This window comes from Centrocercus urophasianus, unplaced genomic scaffold (assembly GCF_019232065.1).
Source record: "Centrocercus urophasianus isolate 14NV4802_14NV808 unplaced genomic scaffold, USGS_Curo_1.0 seq_27, whole genome shotgun sequence".
Taxonomy (NCBI): domain Eukaryota; kingdom Metazoa; phylum Chordata; class Aves; order Galliformes; family Phasianidae; genus Centrocercus; species Centrocercus urophasianus.
The window spans coordinates 5,564,629-5,586,842 of NW_024884833.1; the positions used below are offsets into that span (position 1 = coordinate 5,564,629).

The 22,214-nt window shown below is 37.0% G+C and overlaps 1 protein-coding gene across 1 annotated transcript in view; it reads left to right on the forward strand.

Annotated features, from left to right (window-relative positions):
- SH3GL2 (SH3 domain containing GRB2 like 2, endophilin A1) overlaps positions 1-21,582 on the forward strand; it is an 89,869-nt gene extending 68,287 nt beyond the window's left edge. The window contains exons 2-9 of the mRNA XM_042826878.1: positions 1,315-1,383; positions 3,686-3,758; positions 8,410-8,553; positions 11,459-11,592; positions 12,536-12,694; positions 14,551-14,654; positions 17,727-17,860; positions 20,162-21,582. Coding sequence (XP_042682812.1) covers positions 1,315-1,383; positions 3,686-3,758; positions 8,410-8,553; positions 11,459-11,592; positions 12,536-12,694; positions 14,551-14,654; positions 17,727-17,860; positions 20,162-20,361 — 1,017 coding nt within the window. The 3' untranslated portion in view covers positions 20,362-21,582. The remainder of the gene's footprint in view (positions 1-1,314; positions 1,384-3,685; positions 3,759-8,409; positions 8,554-11,458; positions 11,593-12,535; positions 12,695-14,550; positions 14,655-17,726; positions 17,861-20,161) is intronic.
- Positions 21,583-22,214: the final 632 nt, after the last annotated feature.

Consider the following 22,214-nt stretch of genomic DNA (forward strand, 5'->3'; position numbering starts at 1 on the left):
ATCCGTTTTGACTTGTACTGTGTAGCAGTCATCATTCAAATCCACTACTTCACTCCTACTGACTTTAGAGAGAAACTCTCCTGAATGTCTTCCAGCTTGAATTAGGGAAATGAAAACGTTTCATTTTCCAATTCATTTTCCAGATGACTATTTTATACAATTAAAAAAGATACAAAGCAAAACAGAATATTTGCTTAAAAAATGATGGCAAAGTTCAAAATTTTGTTTTTTGGTCTGTCAACTAAGTAATGTATATGGAATGACAGAATCAGAGAATCAGACAGAACAGCAGTGGTGGGAAGGACCTTCAGAATGTAATCAGGTCTGGTCTTTGGTGAGAAAAGGGAGCCCTGTCCAATCACAGCTTGAAAACCTCCGGTGCTGGGGATTCTACCACCATGCTGGGGAGGTTTTTTCAGTGATTGTTTGTTCTCACCCTAAGAATATTCTAGTATCAACATGAATTTTCTCCCAGCGCAGCTTATTACTCGTTCTCCTCAGTGAGGCTCCTTGCAAACGAATGCCTCCATCCTCTTTCTAGCTGACCTTGGGTGTATTGGAATACTGTGACAAGGTCCCCCAGGGCCTTTGCCAGGGTGAAAAGACTGAATGCAACTCGTATACTCTCAAATTCTTGCATGGTGTGAATATAGATTTTTTTTTTAATGGATCACTTTTATTTATAAACCTTGATTTTAAAGTCAGAAGGCTTAATTGTGGCTTGAGTCAAAATGTGTCTAAGAGTTCAAGGGTATGGGTACCTGTTCGTTTCAGGAATACTGGAGTCAGGGCTCAGCTTTGGCTTTATACATGATTATTTTTCTAGGTATTGCATTTTTATGTGCTGAACATTGCAGCTCGGGCTGTTTTTCAACTGTGATTAGGAAGTTTTTTATGCTTTGATTCCTTCCCCATTCATTCTGTCAAGTGATTTTGTTTTCCACTGGCACAAATGATTGTGGATGTTTCTGTCTGCTGAATTCAGCTCTGTCACTGTTGATTAGTTGCTTGATAAGTTCAAGATACAGGCATCCACTTCACAGACAAAAAAAGGTGTGATAGTGCAAAGATGTGATAGTACGTATCTCCTTTGGTACGAGCAAAGGTTTGGATCTCTGAGACTTACAAAGTAGTCCTTTTTTGTTTGTTTGTTTTTGTTTTTTGTTTTTTTTTTTCTGATTGCCTATGATAAAATGTGATTGAAGTAATTTTTTTCAGAAAAAGTATGTCTGAACATTGTACCAACTCATGGCAGAAAACCACTTCCCTAATATTGCTGAATGTTTGTTTTTCTTTCTTTATTTTAAACTGCAGAAAGTGAGTGAAAAAGTAGGAGGTGCAGAAGGAACCAAGCTAGATGATGACTTCAAAGAAATGGAAAGGGTAAGTCTTAATACAGATATGCACAATCATTATTTCTGTTCATTTTTCCTTTCTCAGGATGGATTTCCAAAGCTTCTTATCTCTGAGTAATTTGAATAGTTTTGATTGTCTCAAATTCTGTTCAGTAAGACTGAGTTTTCTGATTCTTGTGTTCCTCTTTATCTTTTGATGGAGGAATACATAATATATGGTACTCTTTATACTGTCAATATTTAATTCAGAGATTGGAGCTGATGCCAGCTACAAATTACCATCAGTTAAATCATTGTAGAGGTACACTGTAAGCAGAGAGAGTCTGTCTGTAAGTATGGTCATTTCAGTGGAAAACGTGCTACTGTAATTCTCAGCTACTTGAGCATCACTTGAGAAGCAAGAGCTGTCTGTGGAAGAAGGTTGATAGTAGCAGTGGGATATTCATTTACAGATTCTGAGATATCCTTAGGCAGCCTTGCTGCCATAGCATCTTGGGAGGATAGAACTAACTTCCCCCAGTGGACTCCTCTGGGAAGGTGGCAGTTGTAGCACTGACTTTCTTCATGGGAAGAAGTGACACAGCTCTGTGTAGTGGTGAGAATATGTTAGTTGAAAAATTCAATTTTTTTTTTCTAACTTTGTCTTTGAGAGATGCCACCAAACCTTATAACACTACTTCTATGTGGGTTGGCGAGTGTATATCTAATAGATAACAGATCAAGATAAACAGAATAGAAACAGATAAATATATGTGCATTTGTATGGGAAGACAAGGAAAAAAGTTGTGGATGAAAATCAAAGGTGGAGGACATATCCTTTGAACATCATAGCAGAGTATTAGAGAAGTGATTTCTCCCCCTTGCCCAGCTTCCTTTTGAAAGTGCTACAACCATAGGCCTTGCCATCAAATCTGGAATTTGTTAAAGAAGATTTGGAAACCCAATGTTACCCTTAGAGCTGGAAATAGGACAGTCAGCAAACACGGGTGAGTCCCACAGGGTGATTGTGGGAGGTACGCTTTGGCAGCCTTGAAGATGAGAGCACTATGAGTTAAGAACAGCACGGAGTAAATTCATTGGCTACTCCCCAACTCCCCACTGGTCCCAGATCCCTTGCCAGCTTTTCTGTACGCAATGGACATGCTCCTTCTGCCTGTCCATGGCCTTCTGTTCTCTCGCCCCCTCACTCCTCTGCAGCGTTCTTGCCATTTCTGGGCTCCCCACCAGGCAGTTCAGCTACTTGTTCACTCAGGGTTGGCAGACCTCTGCTGCTTCTTTGTGAAAAGCATAGAGCAAGACCTGGCAGATGGCAATAGCAATAAAACAAAACAACAAAAGGAAAACAAAAAAAACCACAGGAAGGAGGTCAGTTACAGCTTGCTGCAAACAACTTATCTCAGGTGCTCATTTTTAAAATAGGAATTCACCATTATAGTAAAGAAGATCACTCTGTAGGACAGAAGCCACCCTGTAAAGAAAAGCAATGTATTTTCTTAAATACAGAGTAGATTATGGTGAACTCCAGATCTGTCAAAACAGCATTTGATTCTGAGAGAGTGTAGTTGTATATTTCCGTATAAGCAACTATAATACGATGTCAGCTACTTAAGAAATCAAGAATTCCTTCTAATTCCTTCTACCGCAGAAGAAAATAATGATATGCAGTTCTATACAGTTGTCCTTGGTTAAGTTCCTAAATATAAAATATTTCTTCATGGAGTGATTCAGTGGAAATAAACTGTCAGTGCCTTCTGGCTGCTAATGTTCTTGAAATTGGACACTGAGGGATACCTTGTCTCTCCTATCCCTGTTTTACCAGAACTCCCTCTGAAAGAGGTGGACAGCTCATTTTCTCTTTAGTGGTTGGTTTTGATTTACATCTATTTGTTTTCCATTAGTTTCCACCTATTAGGGGACCACAGATTAATAATTCTTTAGATAGTTTCAATGATCTTTCAATCAAAAATATTTCTTTATTGTGGACATTTTCCAGGGTAATGAAAAGCATCAGTATAGTTCAGTATAGCACAATGAATTTTGTCAGATTCCTGATAGATCATCTCAAGATATGCTATAGTAATAGTTTCACTTAAAGATTGGTTCTGCTACAAACAAAAATGGTGGGTTTGTATTTTGGTAGTTTTTCAAGCATTATCACCGTTCTGGAATGAGGGCTGGATTTGCTCCACCGTTATTCACAGAGACACAAAATTAAAATGATGAAAACAGTTAAAAAAAATTCATAAAAGCAAAAAGAAGAGACAAAAGTGTCTTCCTCTTGTCCGACATCTCTTTCCATGTTTCTTCTTGTTTAACTCTCTGTCCTTTAGAAAGTGGATGTTACCAGCAGGGCCGTTATGGAAATAATGGCGAAGACAATAGAGTATCTTCAGCCCAATCCAGGTAATATAATTTTTCAATCTCTCTACTTGGAGCACTTTTTGAAAAAATGCTTTTTCTCAGCATTGCATGAGACAGACCCTCTTCCTTACTGGTAGAGCTGAAGTTAATGCCAAGTCAGTGAACTTTCTTGGGTTGAAAAGACAAAGGTGAGTATGGGTTTCTGTTTTAGGTTGCCAGGGAATGGAAGCTCGCTTTAGGAGATTTTTGTTTTTGTTATATTATTACTTTAGGTAAGAACACAATATATGCTTAGACATGAAGTGTGTTTATGTGCCAGCCATCAGTATGTCTCCCTGAGATGGGAGGTGGCTGCCTTCACAAAGAAGGCAGAGCAGAGCCTCAGTCAGGACCTGTCCCACGATGTGCAGCGAGGCACCAGCCCTGTTTATCTCCCTGGGAATGGGAACAGTACTAGGCTGGGGATCAGGATCTGCCAGACTTCTCAGTTCCCAGGAAGAACAATAAAGCTCTGAAGGAGATTCTCTGGTTCCTGCAGGGCACAAGAAGTAACACGCTTCACATGGTTTTCTAGCAATTTCCCATCCTCATTAGAGTTGCTAGAAAAGGGGGGTTGCAAAAGAGCTTTTTATGGTGAATTGGTAAAAAAGGAGGTGTCTGCAGTCCTAATCAGAGATAGCTAACTTGAGCCTTTGAAATAGAACTAAATAACTGGTTTCTATGGGGAGAAGAAAGAATGGCCTTTTGATTGGGCTGATGGAGATCTGCATGCTGCTGTCTTGCCAGAGGATTGTCACATGCAGGATGACTTGGAGCTGCTATAGTCACTAGTAAATAGTAAATTCAAGAACGTATAGACGTGATTGGTCTAGAAATGTAAAGGGTTTGTCGGTACCTGCTTCACCAACAGAATCAATGGAGTTAAGCAACTGAAAGATTAATCTGAAAGCAAAACTAGGCCACATACCTAACATTAGTATTTTGGAGTTTCTTGAAGGAACAGACAGAAATTCAGTCAGTGTTTCTTAATAGCTGGAAACAAATTCAAACTACTGTGAGATATTTTATCACCAGCGTGGTAGGTTGAAGAACTGTTGCTGGTATAGCTTACTTTGTGGTTTTTATGTGTTAGATTGCAGAGGAAAAGAGTACAGTATGATGATGCTGTCAGTGGGTTGAAAAAAGAAGGAAGAATATTTATGAAAACTATTAAAAAGAAAATAATGATGACTAAAACAGGTTCTATATCAACAGATGGAACACTGTTTATGACTCAAGTCCACAGCTTCATTGCTCATCATCAACAAGCTCTCTGCAGGAAAAGCAGTAGGATTGACAAGCGTTATGGAGTTAGTGATAAAATTGTTAACTACTGTCAAGCCGCTGTTGTGCAACAACCTATAGACTGAGTAATAAACTTTGACTGTTCTGTGCTTCCCATCCTGATACATCTGAGTGATCATGATTTATGTGAATCACAAAAGAGGCTCATGGCAACAGTGGAGAGCAGAATCTTTGGAAGTATCTCAGAGTGTGATGTCAGCCACCAGAGGCTGTAGAGTATGTGAGTAACATCGGAAAATTAAAATTGTAACAGTCAGGAGGAAGATTTATGTTTTTGCATATCAAATGAGATCATGTTGTTCATTCCACAGCTGTATAAAGGTGGCAGATAGAATAAGAGGAACAAGGAAATGCCTCTTTCTGCTCTCACCTGATCTGAGATTGGTTTATGCCAGCTGCATGATTGCAGAAGAGCTCCCTGCAATAGGAATTACACAAAAAAATGACATTCTAATTCAATAAAAGAAAAAAAAAAGGATCTTTAAAAATTCTCTGTACAACTGTGTTACTATTTACTAAAATGTTATTTGAGACATTTGTATTTCCTATTTTCTTTCTCATTTTACTAAAGAAGCATTACGTTGGAGAGTGGGGTGGGAATGAGTGAAAAAAATAATGGCAATACTTAACAGATGATTTTATTTAGAAGTTTACCTGTTTCTCATAGGATGAAGAGGGTTTGGGTTGTGGCGCATACTTCTTGAGAAGTAAAGTATACCCCTGAAAACAGCAGTATGCTTCGTTAATAAAATAGAGCCCTGTGAGAGATCAATTGTTTTCATGGTATTTTGAGGGATCAACACTGGAGGCCTGCAGCATGGCCCAACTTCACTAAACATTTAATGGACTGATGCTAGAAGAAGGAAGAAGGAAAAGGAAAAAGAGAGGATAGGAGGGGAGGGGAGGAGAGGGTAGGGGAGGGGAGGGGAGGGGACGGGAGGGGAGAGAGGAATGAGGAAAAGAAAATAACTATTTTAATGATGAAAGCGCATTTATTTAAAGGGATATTGGACTAAAGTTATTGTGAATGATAAAATTAGCATTGTAGACTTCCCAATTATGAAAAAGTAGAAGGCTATCTAAAAATAGCTAAAATTGAACACGATGAAGTCTCATCAGGAAAATTAGGTACTTTACATGTAGATGTACATTGCTATAACATGAAGGAGAAAAATTTAGACATTGTGAGTATAAAGAATTAAAATAAATAATTCTTATGTTTTACAGAGGGTCAGTTAACGTTTGTTATTAAGAGAAATCAAGAGCGACACCAGGAATGTCAGTGCAAAGGAGAGGGAGTGCAGTTGGGAAGAGAATCAAGCCATTTCCATGTGTTGTTTTGTAAATCTCTGCCTGTGCTCTCTCAGGCTGAGACGTAAATTAGAAAAGGGAGTATATGGCATTAGCATAGTAAAGGAATAGAACTGAAATGTGTCAGGATGGGATTATTAGATCAACTGAGCAGTGACTTATCTCAGCTCGCATGGACGCTAATGGAATCCACTTTAAAAGAGGAGAAATGAGGGCCCACTGAACATATTCTAAGATTTCCTACTAAAACTAGATTATCTGGGACCTGAGTTTTCCAGTTAAGTATAGAAACCAGATTTGATACTAATGATTAAATGAATCATTGAAATGTGATTTTTTCATGGTTACCTTTCTCTTCCCCTTTCCTTATTGTTTTTATTGGTTTTTGTTTGTTTTGATGTTGGTTTTCTTTTCATGTCTGCTTAATTCTTTCCTGTACCTTTCTCTTTCTTCTCTTGGTAGCCAGTCTTGGACATAGCCACATCCTTTTTTAACATTTCCTCCTCTTATGTTTTTGCTTTGATTTCTGAAAATATTCACGTTTGTTCCTGTTTTATTTCAGCTTAATGCATCCATTTCTGTTTCCCAACCTACTGATTTTGTTTATGCCAAAGTTTCTTTTGTGTTTCTGTACTTCCCCATTGCCACTATCCTTTCAATGCAATTTTTAATGGCCACACACTTCATTAATATTCAGTTTCTTATAGTGAACAGTCAGTCTGCTAATGGTCATTTTGCAATGAGTAGCAACAGAAGGCATCAAGAAATCCAAATGCAGAAAAGCATGATCTGGTGGCACTGAAGTGTATTGAGACAGCTTACATAACCACTGTTACTATTGGTTAAAAGCGTGCTAACCTTTCCTAGCTGTTTCCCAGCCAAAGTAAGTACTATGACACTTGTCTGATTTTGCTGTCTCCACGCACTGAACCATGACTATATCTGTGCATAAATATATACACCACAAAGTGAAATATATTCAGCAGCAAGAACTATGGCATGATAAACACTCTTCAATAATAAATTAAAAGCAAGACACTTGTTGACTGAGCTCTGCTAATGATTTGCTTTGTTGCAGAAATGTGAGCAAGGCCAAGTTTTGAACAATTACATTAGCTATTTGACACTTTGTCAGTAGAAATACTAACTTATCAGAGCTGCTGCCAAATCAAATCTTTTTGATGAGGAAGGTAGAGGCATTCATAGGCACCCTTCTGTACTAAATACAATAGCGTAAGTAGAAAAACACACTCTCAGTCAGCTGGCAAAAATTGTAGAAAAATTCAATTTAATTCAATGTCTGCAGGCTATTTACATTCTGTAGCTGCAGAAAAGCAGGCAAATTATTTATTTTTGCTCTCTTTGTTTTCATTATGTGATGATTGTGTGCTTTCTTCTGATCTGTAGTTGTCTATATCTGAAATAAAATGTAAACTAAAGTGCATTCAAAAGCTTATTAAAGTGGGAGTTTATCCAACTCCTCGTTCATATCTGGGGACAGAGTTTTTATTTCATGCTCTACAGAGGAAAAACTGAAAAATAAACACCAGGGGCATCAAAAGTTTATTCTTGAGTGTGCCTAGTCTGGACTTGAGGGGAAGATTGGCTCAGTCTAGTACCTGTCTGCTAGGCAGAGATTTCAAGATTAAGCATTTTGAGGCAGATTAAAAATTCTTCTTCCTGAATTGTAACACATCAAACACGATATCTTGGCAGTGTTTCTTGGCATTCTTCTATCTGTGTCGTTTCAAGGGAGGCTTTGATTTAAAAACAAGGGCTGAGCCTCTTCTCTGGACTACTAGCAAAAGAAAAAGTCAATGATTGACAATGTTTTGTTTCCTTGCTCCAGAGATCATTCCTGACAATCAGTGCTTGATCCCAGATTTGGACAATGTGTTTCAAACACATTGTAGGAAGCTGAAATAAATTTAGAGCGCCGGTGAATCAAGCGTTTCATACCCGGTAACATTTCAGGTGAACAGACATTTCAGACATTTCTATATAATATTGTATAACCTCTGTCCCTTTCCTGTTTCAGCTTCCAGAGCTAAACTCAGTATGATCAACACTATGTCAAAAATTCGAGGCCAGGAAAAAGGACCGGGTTACCCTCAGGCTGAAGCCTTGCTGGCAGATGCAATGCTGAAATTTGGCCGAGAACTTGGAGAAGAATGCAACTTTGGTAATTTGATTACTTCTGTTTCCATTACATAGAATCATAGAATCATAGAATCACCAAGGTTGGAAAAGACCTAAAAGATCACCCAGTCCAACCGTTCACCTATTCCCAATAGCTCCTACTAAACCATGTCCCTCAACACAACATCCAGTCTTTCCTTGAACACCCCTAGGGTCGGTGACTCCACCACCTCCCTGGGCAGTCCGTTCCAGTGCCTGACCACCCTTTCTGAAAAGTAATACTTCCTCACGTCCAGCCTGAATCTCCCCTGCCGTAGCTTGAAGCCATTCCCCCTGGTCCTATCACTAATGACACGAGAGAAGAGGCCGACCCCCAGCTCACTACAACCTCCCTTCAGGAAGTTATAGAGAGCAATGAGGTCTCCCCTGAGCCTCCTCTTCTCCAGGCTGAACATTCCCAGCTCCTTCAGCCTCTCCTCATATGGCCTGTGTTCCAGACCCCTCACCAGCTTTGTTGCCCTCCTTTGAACACGTTCCAGGGCCTCAATATCTTTCTTGCAGTGAGGGGCCCAAATATAAATGGCGCCAAAATAAAAATGATAACAAAATTTAATGTAATTTTCGTCATTAAAGTCTTATGGTTTCATAAAGAAAGAAATTATGCAAGAATCTCATGTTCAGCTCCATCAGACTTCTACTTTGAGATTGGCCTAGGTCTGCTGACATTATGTGGATCCAGTATTTTCTGTGGGTTTGGACTAGAGATATTTTCTCACAAATGAAAATCGAATTGTTTCCACTTAGAACCATATCAATACAGGCTTTAGGCTTTAATGTAGATTGTGCTATAGGGACTATATTTTGATGGAAGATGTATGTGTTCAGAAAAGGTTATTACTGTCTGTGAATTATAAGGGCTGCTCTGAAAATAATGCCTTCTATTTTGTTATGTTGGCCCACAACATTAGCAGCGGATGTTGGTGGTACAGCAGTAGAAGCTGAACCTTCCCACTAGTATTCCATGTTGTTGCCATGTGACAGATGGCATCAGAGAGGCAGTCTGACAAAATGGTGTCTGACATGGAAGCGCATCTGAAGCAACGGTGTGGAATTGAGTTCCTTCATGTGGAAAAAAGCACCCACTGTCTTTCCTTGATGTTGAATGTTTGTGGAGACCAAACAGTGGATGTGAGCACAGTGAGGCAGTGGATGGTGTGTTTCAACAGTGGCAAGAGCGATGTGAAAGACAACCCATGTTCCAAACAGCAGGTGCTTGTATATTGCTGGCAAAAAAACATAGCTAATGGTAGTACCTATTTTGAAAAATAGTGTTTTGTAGCTGAGAATTTTCTCTTTCAAATAGCGTCGTTATCTGTTGTAGTTTTCATGAAAATAAGTAGGAGGCATTACTTTCAGTGTGACCAGTTTTTTGTCCTCAGACAAAAAAATTATAACTCTTGCTACTGTCTTCATTACAGGCAAAGAATTAAAGCTAATAGATTAAAAAAAAAAATAATAAAATTAAACGTAATTCCTTGTATTTTGGCCTTTTTTTCCTGGCCATCTTAAATAATTAAGGCACTAGTTACCAACTAGTTACCAACTGTTTTTTCTGTAAAGCCCTTCCCCTTACTCAAGTTTCAAATGAGTTTACAGCTGCCTGAGTGAGACGTGTTATACCAAGATTTTATATCATGTTCATCCACAGCAGGAGTCTAATTAGAAGAGTAATATTTGCAGCAGGTTCCCTTATCTCTGTCATAACTGCTCAGGCTTCTCTCTTGCTATTTTTATCTGTCAACACTGAACACTCAAGTAGGATTTCAAAAATTCTACTTCCTATTTGAATCTTCATAGTATATTGTTTCTGGCTTAAAGACATCTGCAATAGAAAAGGCACTATCTTGCTTGTTGACTAGGAGCTGACTATCTTGGCTGATGTGGCCTTATTTGTACTAGAGATTATTTAATTGTGTGTTTTTTGCTTTTTTGTTTTAATTGGTTGCCTCTTACTTGCTAATTTTCAAATACATTCTTAAAGGGAAAATGGAGAACTAATGGAATTTAGTTTGTGCAGATTGCTCTACATACCTTAGTGACTACATTAGCACACGGCAGAATAGATATAGGAATTATTTTTACATTCTTAACCAATCACAGCTATTGTAACTGTTTGTCACTCTTCACCCAGATTTGGCAGACTCTTTAGTTTTACTGTGCATCCCTGGCATTCATCCCCTGCTTGGGAAATAAATGTCTTCCTGATTTCTTGCATTTTTAAGTTTTCAGACCCTTAGTATTCTTTGAAAGTAGACTTTCTTCCACCAACTTACACCTTAAACTGGGAGAGTATTTTTTAGCTTCTTGCTTTTATTTTCATTCAGAGGAGATAAACCAGAACAGTAATTTTTGTGAACTTCAGACAGATAATTCCTACTGACTTTTATTAACTTTGCTAAGTGTATGAACTTGGGAGTTTCATGAAATGAATCTTTCATCAAATAAAAAGAAAACAGTGGTTAGCTATTTTTACATTTGAAATTGACAACTGAGTTAAATCAGTTAACTGTTTTAACTGATACAAATAGGAAAATTTTGACTTGCATAAATACTATTTGTATATGAAATCTAATGTTGAGACCATTCTGGAGCAAATAAAGATGATTATTTTCCAATGCTTCCTTCAGCACAGCAACAAATGAATGCATAAATTGGTGTGTGAGGAGGCAGACTGTATGCAATGTGAATTCTCAAGTTCAGCTGTGTCACAAAGCATAAGTTCTGGGGGCTGTGCAAGTGTAAAATACTTGTTACCCTTTCACATGGTGCATCATACTGTGTTTCTTTCCTAAACTTGAAGGTGAAAATGGAATGCTAACTAAATCCATGAGTCAGTTATGTGCATTGGAACCAAGTTATTTTAAGATATAGTGAAAATCTTTTTTCAGGACCAGCACTTGCAGATGTGGGAGAAGCAATGAAGGAGCTCTCTGAGGTCAAAGACTCTTTAGACATGGAAGTTAAACAAAACTTCATTGACCCACTTCAGAATCTCCATGACAAAGATCTGAGAGAAATACAGGTATTGTCATCATTGTGGCATTTTCATAGTGCCAACCTTACGGAGCGTATCTATATACAAATATATTTACTCTGTGTGTATATATACAAAATCTGTTAGTTGTGTACTTTAAAAAGAACTCTTAGATTCACAAATGATCTTAGTCTCTTTTGCTTTGAATTTTACTTTTAATGGCTGTCTCTCTGTTCAGAGTCAGGAAGATCAAAATTGAACTTTTTGAGATTAGCATCATCAAACCTTGGTAGGCATTAACACAGTACTGTAATTTGTATCATCTACGTACATTCTGTACCATCTGTGTGGAAAGATCACTGATGCTTTCACATGGTTAAATAAACAAGGAACAAAGATGTCTTAGGCAGTCTGATACAATTTACAAAACTGATAAAGTAATCATAATAGATGACAAATTGATTTTTCTGAGGAAAAGTAAAGATCTTAAGTATTCTGACTAGAAATATTACCTTTTGGCCAGTGTGGCACGGCAAGTGCAAAATGGAATGACAAGAGTGATCTGTCAATTAATACACCAGAGAATTTTCAATAGAAGATAGCATTAAGATACTCTGATGATCTGATGAAAGTAATTAAAAGTGTATTCTGTGTTGCTTTGCTCATGAAAAGTGTTTAGCAAGCCAAAGAGAGTTTAATGTCAGAAACTTTCATATATTTAGTATAAGTATCAACAGTATTTATTCATTGTATGTAGTCTGTTTTAGTGCTGAATATCTTTCATATTTGGACAGCAGTAAAAGAGATGTAAGACCACCTAATTGTACTGCTTTTTCTGTCTCAGAAAGGGATGACATATGGCAAATAGCACATATTTGTAAATGTACATGGTGTGTCAGTTACATTACAGAGAGCCCATGGTAGAGAAAGGCAAGGGGAGTTGGGAAACACTCTTTATTCTTATTTATTCTTTTGCATTTTTGGTTTTCAGCATCACCTAAAGAAAATGGAAGGTCGGCGCCTGGATTTCGATTACAAGAAGAAAAGACAGGGCAAGCTCCCTGATGAAGAGCTTCGCCAAGCTCTAGAGAAGTTTGATGAATCAAAAGAAATTGCTGAGTCAAGCATGTTCAACCTTCTGGAGATGGATGTGAGATACCCCTTGTTTATGCTCTAAGCTAAGTGAAAGATGCTGGTTCAGCAGTGAAGGCAATCTAAAGGAGTCTAAAGCTTCTAAATCTGTTGATGCCATAGAGTCCTACAACTTTAAAATGAGAAAGTACTTCCTACTTCATTGCACTCAGTGATAGGCTCAGAAGCTATGTTAATGTACAGCATGCTCATATGAGACTGATTTAATAAGTACTTGATGGATAAGTGATAAGGAACATAAATCCCCTATACTACCATTGGGCTTCCTAACCGAACAGTATTAATTAAAAAGACAAAATATCTTCCTTCTTAGAATGACATAAATGCAAATCATGATTTTTACCTGGCTGTGGTTGCGGAGTTTAATCTGAGGCTTTTGCTCAAGTCCATATGCTGCTGAGAGGACTGGTAAAGATCAGAGATGATAAATGCACAACTGTCTTGATCTCCACCCTAACGAAATGCAGTAGGAAATAGGAAAGCAGAGTTAATATGACTGCTGAAACCTGACTATGAAGCCTACTTTTTTGCTTAGAGACTGGTTTAGGATTTTGCATCTATCAGGTTTTTAAATTCTCTTTGTGTAAGTAATGTAACTGTAAAATCAAACTAGAAATAAATCTACCTGTTCTGGAGGAAAAACAAAACAAAACAAAACAAACAACTATACATTACAGTTGAAGTTTGTTGTTTAAATAAATGACTGGATTTATTATAAGTTTAAATTCGCACATAACTTAATAGCTCATTTTTGTTTCCTGAGCGCTCTAAAGGAGATATCAAAAGAACGAACACATTTGCAAAATGAAACTAGTGTATTGAATTTTCAATTTTAATATTTCTATTAAGGGACTACCTTATATGACCAGATAGTCCAGGGTTTTGATACACCACTGAGGCATTGTGCATCATAGAAACTGCTGAGAAATACATGGAATAATAGAATAGTAGAATCATAGAATGGCTTGAGTTGGAAGAGACCTTAAAGACCATCCATTTACAAGTCCCATGCCATGGGCAGAGTTTCCACCTACCAGATCACCCTGCCTAGGACACCATCCAACCTTCAGAGATGGTGGACCCACAGATTCTCTAAGCAACCTGTTCCAATGCCTTACCTCTTCCATAGTGAAAAATTTCTTCCGAGGGTCTAATCTCAACCTATTGTCTTTCAGCTTAAAAGTGTTCCCCTTTGTCCAGTCATTGTCAAAGTGTAAAAAAACCTCTCTAAATCGTTCTTGTAAGTGCCCTTTATTAAAATACCACAGTGAGGTTTCCCTTCGGCCTTCTCTTCTCCAGGCTGAATAACCTCAGCTCCTTTGGCCTTTCTTCATTGGAGAGGTGCTCCCCTCACAAGAGTTTTCGCTGGTCTGTTCTTTATGAAGTAAAATGCTGTCTGTCTTCACTACAAATAACCTATATCCAAAGGAGCATTGCATCTTCTGTAACCCAGAATACAAAAGAGCCATATCTGTGATCCTTGTGGTTTTGTGTCCCTCCGAGACACCAGAGGTTGCAATGGAGAAGATGTATTATGCTTTAATTTTAGTCTCATTTTGACTTTCTGAGTGAAAGTATTTTTGGAACGAAGAAGATCTGTACGCTGTTGTTTATGCAGATAGACACTGGAGATAATCAACAGAGAAGAGCTTTCATCACCATTCCTGATCATGTCATAACCAGACATGGTAGTCCATAAAGGCTAATATGTAATTGTTCTTGAACTACAAGGAGAAATAAAATTTTTGAAGAAAAAATTAAGGCTGCCCTTGCAGTTTCAGTGTGGTATTGTTTGTTTTCTGTTACTGATGTGTAATGATGTGACCTAAGATATGTTTTCATGTCAATCGTCAGATTGAACAAGTGAGCCAGCTTTCTGCTCTTGTACAAGCCCAGCTGGAGTACCACAAGCAGGCCACACAGATCCTTCAGCGAGTTACTTCTAAGCTTGAAGACAGGTATTGCTCTTTTTCTAAGTTTATTGAACTGGTTTTTATGTGTTGCAGAGGCAGAATAGAATCTATGAATAGAATACAAAAGCTTGTTTTTTTTGGAATGTGGTAATTGTATGGTTATGAAAGGAAAATGATCTCAGTAGGCAACTACAAATTGAGATTTATGTATTTCAAAGATGCAAATACTTCTGAGTATGACTGAATGAGATCTGAGTTGAAGGCAGAATCTCACTACGCTAGGGCTATTAATTAAATTTAATTGAATACATATGTTTAGATGCGCTGGATGCCAGTTGTACATACAATTTTGTTTTCGTTTCCATTCATGTGTTAGTTCTGAAGTTGTCTTTTCAGAGATTTTAATGTCTGCTAGAAAAAGTATATTTTACATTCTACCTGAAGGGGATCTCCCAGTACCATGAAATTGCCACCTTGTTAAATAATCGTCAGCTTTTTTTTCCCAATCAAATCACACTTTATATGAGACTTAACTGAGTTTACCTCTTCCATCCACTTAACTACAATTCGATTGCTAAATCAATGCAGTGTTTTTTAAAACTTCCTTTTTTTTTTTTTCTTTTTTTTTCTTTTTTTTTTTTTCTTTCTATCAACACAAAGTAGATTGTATGGCTTTGAGATGAGGAACGTAACATTTATTAAAAGTTCACCAATCTCCTACACATCCTTCAAGGAAACATAACATTGATTCCACATGTTTCTGAAAGGCTACTCCTGAAAGCTAGCCATGATTCCCTGTCTTCATATACTACACGAAGGCAACACTTTGGTTGCAGATAATTCTTTGCTGTTTTTTGTCACTTCTGTACATCTAGTTTCTGGTGGTACTGGATCTGCCGGTATTTGTTTTTTCAGAATATATAGACTGTAAGCCTCATCCAGTTCTAACTCTTCAAGTTTTTTTGAGATCACGAGTTTCTGTTCCTGGCTGCAGTTTACAGGCCTGCTTGAGGAACTAACAGAATGATTTTCTACACTTTCAAATGAAGAATGTAATTCACTTACTGCACAGAAAACGTTAAAAAGTTCTCGGGTGTAGGTTGTTTTGTAGTCCATAAGTTATGCAACAAACTGATGACTCCTGTCTTCACAACAGATTTCTCATCCTGTGTCAGATAAGATGATTTCAGATAATTAATTTCAGATTATTAGATAATTATTTGTTCTTTTGGAACTTCTACTGAATGGTCTTGCTTTGACTTAACTTCAAGGGCCTTGCATCAGATTACTATTATTGATTACCCAGAATAAAATAATAATAATAAAAAACCCACCCTGCATAAGCGTACCGTGCAATCCTAAATTGGAAATTGTCCACTTCACACCACTGGGCACAAGTTAATGCATTGTGATCTGTTTGTGCCAGGGATTAAACAGAGATGTCAAGCTGTTATTATTCAAATACCTGTCTTTTCCTGTGGTTGTAAGCAAGCAACCAAGAAGAAATAGTTCTTCATTTTTTTGGCTGATTTTTTGGTTATGGACCACAAAATAAATAATGCTTTACTTTTAAGCTGAGCAAATCTGACTCTGTTCAATCTTACAGAATCTACAGTGCATATTGCTGATTTTGCAGATGATATTAAAAGATGTGAATGCACTTTGTTCATGCTCTTGTCTTCTTGCTGTTAAGAGCATCTTCTTTAAAATCATGCTCAAATAATTTTAAAAGAATATGATATAAACAACAACAACAACAAAAAAACAGCAAACACAAGAAATTTAAAAACACAGTGAATTCAGAAAGGTCATGGAAAGGCTATTCCTTTTAAACTCTCTTTTTCAGCAAGCAGAAGGAAGCTTCAGTTATCAAGACAGAGAATCATGACAGAGCAGCTAGGAAACAGGAACAGTTTCCTTGGAGATATTTCTTTTCTTAAGAAAAAAAGCTTATGCTAAGCTTTTAGGTAACTTTTATTTAGTCAGTAAAAGTATCACCTTCAAGTTCATGAAATATGAAAAATGGTAGTTTCTTAACAGAAGTATTACAAGTAATTACTGGTTAACTCTATTTTTTTCAATGCTTTACGGTTTCAAAAAAAAAAAAAAAAAAAAAACCACAACCAAAAAACAACTTTTATAAATGATTGAAATGCAGCAAAGCCTTTTTTATTAAAGTTCATTTGTTAACTTCATTGCTTTCTACTTATATATGTGAATTTATTTTGTTTCTGAAGAAGAAAGCAGTCTCTAGGATTGACTAATATTGGTAGTATTTTGAATAGTGAGGAGACTCTCGTTTTCAGGATGAGAACTGGTTAAGATATAAGCAGCTTTTTCAGTAAATAAATAAAAACATTTTATTAACCATGAATCTGGGGCCAGCCTAGAAAAGATGAGAGAAACCAACCTTTAGTTTGAATGGAGAGGTCTTGACTCAGCTATTCTTCCCTACATGATATTAGAAACAGATTGGGAAGTTGTTCTGCATAAATTGCTAGAATTCTGTCTAGCCAGGAATCTGAAAAGGCGCTCTTTGCTAGAAATTATGGATTTCTCAATTTGAAGAGTAAAATGAAGTGAATGATGCGTAACATTCCTGAGTCAGGAAAACTTGAGTTGTGTGTCTCTATGAAGTAAGAATTCCCAATTACAGGTGAAAAAGTCTGCAGCAGAAGTCAATACGTTCTCACCTAGTCTCCTCATAAAATGACAAGGATTGGCATTAAACTGCTGAACAGTCAAGGAATGACAGCAGTGGCAGCAAAATAACTAGCTTCAGTCAATCTAAAAATAAGTATAGAGCTATTCTCTAAGCACTGCTAGATCATATCACAAGGTTTTCTTCATTAGGAGCTCTTGTTATTGTTAAAAGGATCTTGGCCCAAAATGCTAATTCTTAAGGGAAAAGAAAAATGATTAAATTAGTGGCATACTCATGTCACATGATAATTTAAACTAATGGGTTAAACAACAATTACCCCAATTGCCAAAACTTGTTTAGACTGGCTGATTGACAAATTTTAACTTTTAGCCTCAGAAATATTGTTTGATGCATCTCATCTGTTTGTTCAAGGAAGTAAGCCTCGACATTTGACTAATTTCATGTTTTCACAGAATAAAAGAGGCTTCATCTCAGCCCAAAAGAGAATACCAACCCAAACCTCGCATGAGCCTGGATTTCACAACTGGTGGTGACAATACCCAGCACAATGGAGGAATATCCCATGCCACCACTCCAAAACCGGCAGGTAACAGCAGTAGCAATGAGAACAAAGAAAAAAAAGGCCAAATCTAGCTGAATTTTCCTACAGTGTGGATGTTCCTCCTTGAAGCTAGTTCTTCCTTAGTAAGGAAAATGAGAATGAATATAATACAGGTGAACTATTTGAATTGTTTGAATTAACTACATTATTCTACTGAAAGACCTAGGCTGGTTGCAAAGCACAGTACAGAATTTTTTGTAAAACACTCATTTCCTCAGGCAGAAAAACATAGATGGATCATCCATCTTTGGATTAAAAATGTCCTTAGTACTAGAAGTAAAAAAAGTTACTGCCATACTAAACTCCTCTTGAAATACAGATCATAGAACAGGCATTTAGAAAATTCAGAGATCAACTGTAGTTTGCCAAAAAATATAGAACTCTGAAACACTGAAAATCTCCATAATCTTATACTACTTTTTAAAAACAGGCATTATGGTACATGTAACTTGAAATTAAAAATCACTAAACCAGAAACAAAGGCAAATGAGGTATGTTATTTGTCCATTGGTGAGCAGCATATACAAGGTGAAAACATTTATATCACTGTACTTCATTAGTATCTTCAAGATGTATTTCATTTCCTATCAGCACTTACTCTGAAAGCCTTATCACATTTTCCTCACAATAACAGTCTTTTGATACATTTTATCATGACGGTCGTCCTCTTCCCAGACCATGACCTCAAATATTGCAACTGACCTCATTGACAATTGCTAACACACCTTATGTTGCAAGATTAAATGTTTTTCACTAGATCATTAGTCAGGATTTTCTTCCTTCTCATAGTATCCAGTGTGAGTGTTTAAACTTCCAGATATATGCAGCAATCTTATCTTCGTTTGGCAACTGGAAGTGGTCTTGTAAACTAGTAATTTTGTGATTATGTAGACAAGGGATGGGAGTTAAACTGGGGATTCCTTGTGCATGAGTTGTAGCTTCAGTCTTGTATAGTGAAAATCTCCATGTCATACCACCACAATTTTCTTCTTCACTTGTGTTTTTGTGGTGTCATGAACACTTCTTTGTGATAAGGTTGTACAAGCTGATATTCCAGTATCTCTCAGACTTGTGCTTTCCCTTTCAGAGAGCAGTATTTAACGTTTTCTTCAGTAGGAGTTCTTTATTTTGAGGGGCTCGTTATTTTTAGAGAAACATCTTCTTTTAAAATTCCTTGATGTACATTTGTGTTAGTTTATTCAAAGATTTCCTCTTTGCATTAAATCTTGCTCTACTGACATCTATAGAAATGGAATATTCTTATCCTAAAATAGCTCAAGCATGGATCTTCTAGCTACAAGGAGCAGTTGAAATGAATACTTAAAAAGTCTGAATCTGAAATCAATTCATCCTGAAACTGGTTCATGTGAAAATGTTGAAACACATATTCATAGAATTGGCATGATTTAGAGGCACATGTCATTAGATTCTGACCAGTGGATGTGCACAGACTTTCACTACGGAAAATTAGATAGAGATATAAGCTTAATACATTTTAGTGCTGATAAATCCTAAATATTTTGACTGTGAACAATTATGCTTTTGGTAAGCTTAAAGCTATAGAATCTTTGGGGATTGAGAGAGGATGGGAAAACAAGGAGAAAATAAAATTTCTAGATTTCATATAATCAATTAAAGTCTTATATAATAATTATAATAATATTCATTGGCCATGCAAAATGGTTTATGGTTAGATGTTCATGAAATATCATAGTAGAAAGCATTCCATTTTGAACCTGTTCCAAACCATTTCTGATTGCTCTGTAATCATCAGTCATTTCATAGGAATGAGAAGCTTTTCTTTGGAAACCTCATACAAAAATTGATGAGGTCAGGAGCGTATAGAGTCGTATACGCAATAGCTGTACTAATGAAGATTCGAAATAAAGACACAGCTTTATTTTGCTGTTATTTTTAGATACCCTTTCACTGTTTCCCTGAGACATAGACAAAGCATTTCTGTGCCAGTAAAGCTGGAAATACATTTGGGCTTTTGCTTCGTTTTTTGTGTTTCGCCAACAGATAAAAATTAGATCCCGAACTGATAGTACTTGTTCTTTTAAGTGTGGGCTTGAATGTAGTTTACTTCTTTCAGTATTCCCAACTACCAAAAGCTGGTAACTATCTTCTAATACAGTTTAGCAGTCCAGATTTAGATGCTGTCAAGGGGCTGTCTCATCACCATGTGAAATACAATAGAAACAGCAAAATCTATACAAAATACAAGGTTAAAAAGGTAACTGCTGGGATTTTAAAACATTATTTCTTTCTGTTTCTTCTCCATAGGTGCTCACATGGATCAGCCATGCTGCCGAGCTCTGTATGACTTCGAACCAGAAAATGAAGGGGAGCTGGGATTTAAGGAGGGTGATATCATTACCCTCACTAACCAGATTGATGAAAACTGGTATGAAGGAATGCTTCATGGCCAGTCAGGTTTCTTCCCCATCAATTATGTTGATATTCTAGTTCCTTTACCCAATTAAGATAGCTGATCAACCACCTCTGTTCCAGATAGTAATGTCAGTACCACTGCTTTCAAAATGCTGCTTCTTACACCTTACAAGTGCAAATTGCAGTGGTTAGAATCGTCAAATCCCACTGAGCATCTTTGGTTTATGTGTTGTTATACTATGTAGTGGTGATGTGTGGTATCTTCTGAGCCAACATAGTATGGGTTAGACCACTTGACCACACTGGCCTGGTGGTAGCCAGAGTACTGCTGAGATGATGCTGGGAAGATGATAGCAAGCCAAACAGGTAACTCATGGTGAAGTAGCAGGAAGTGAAGATTGTATTGGGAAGATAATGCCTATCACCACTGTATTACTTTTCAGTCTTAGTTCTCTATAAAAAGAGGGAAAAGTTCTTGCCATTCCATCTTTCCCTTCCTAGTGATACAGTTCACATGAGTTTAACCATGACTAACAAGAATTGTATCTTCTGACCAAAATGGCTTGCTATTCTCACAGAGACAGTATAAATGTAGACTCTCTGGTTTCTCAGAAAGTGAACCACTGTACTTGTGCCCTTCTGGTCCCTGCTCATTTTTGTATTTTTGATTGTTATTAAAAGACCTATTTCCATCTATAGGTAAACTTAGAACCATAATAAGGGGATTCCTATAGTAAAAAGCTTGAACCATGAATTCATGAAACTACATGAATTTGCCCTTCAGAAACCTTGAGCATGCTCAATAAAATGCCAGTAGAAGGGCAGGATGGGGGATAAAACTGTTATTAGTTTTAACTGTTAACTGTTTCTTGTCAAGTTTTGGCACAAAATCATGCTGCTTAAGCACCAGATAGTCTTTGTAAACTCATTCACTGTGGAGGAAAACCAACCAAATACAATCTTCCCTACTTTTATTTCTGTCTGCCATGTGTTCTTCGAACATCATTTGTGTGTATTCTGCCCTCAATGAGGACTAAATAAAACTTATTTCTTTCTGTGTTGAGCAATTAAAGACATGTGGCTGTATATGCAAAAACATTTCCCCATATGTTTAGTTCACTCTTTTTTTTCCTCCTTACTGCACTTGGTGTGTACAGTGCTGTGCCTAGCCTCTCAGCGTTCTTTCAGATGCAAAAGTTCTATTAGTTTAGTAACACAAAGTTCTATTTATCTAAACTATAGAGACTCTTTCAAAGGTTTAATGTGCTGCTTTGAACGTGCCACTTCAGTACTGGATGATGTGAAATGATGACAATTCCCTATTGCTTAATATATAAACTGTATAATGGAATATTGATATTTCAAATAAATACTGAGAGAATAACTAGAATAATTTTGTGAATTATTATTTTATTGTTTAAAAACATTTTGTGCTTAACTTTGGCTAACAAGAATTTTGTTTCAGAAAATGTGTTTCACAAGCCTGAATTGAAAATGTGAAAAAAAGATATTTTTGTATTATTCTATATCTATCTTCTCTGAATTTAAACCCGTATATGTAAAATGATCTTCATAAATAGGGTAGGCTGAACATCAAGCACATAAAGTTAATGTCATTATGACCAGCATGCAATCTTGTGGGGACAGGTTACTTCCTATTAAAGTGTGCTGCATTTCAAAAAATACCAAGTAATGCTTAGGCTTACTTAGTTTGTAATTGTATTTTGAAGGTTTTGTATCAGAGTTAAATAGGGTTTATATTCTTTGTTGTACAGATATGATCATAGGTTAGCCTTGGCAAAGAACTGGACATCCATCCACTGGTTTGTTCTTGGTACCTTCTCAGTGGGCTGGGAGAGAAAATGGGAAGAGAAAGCTTGTGAGCCAAGATAAATACGGGGAGATCATTTGCTTGTTACTGTCACTGACAAACTGACTTTATGGG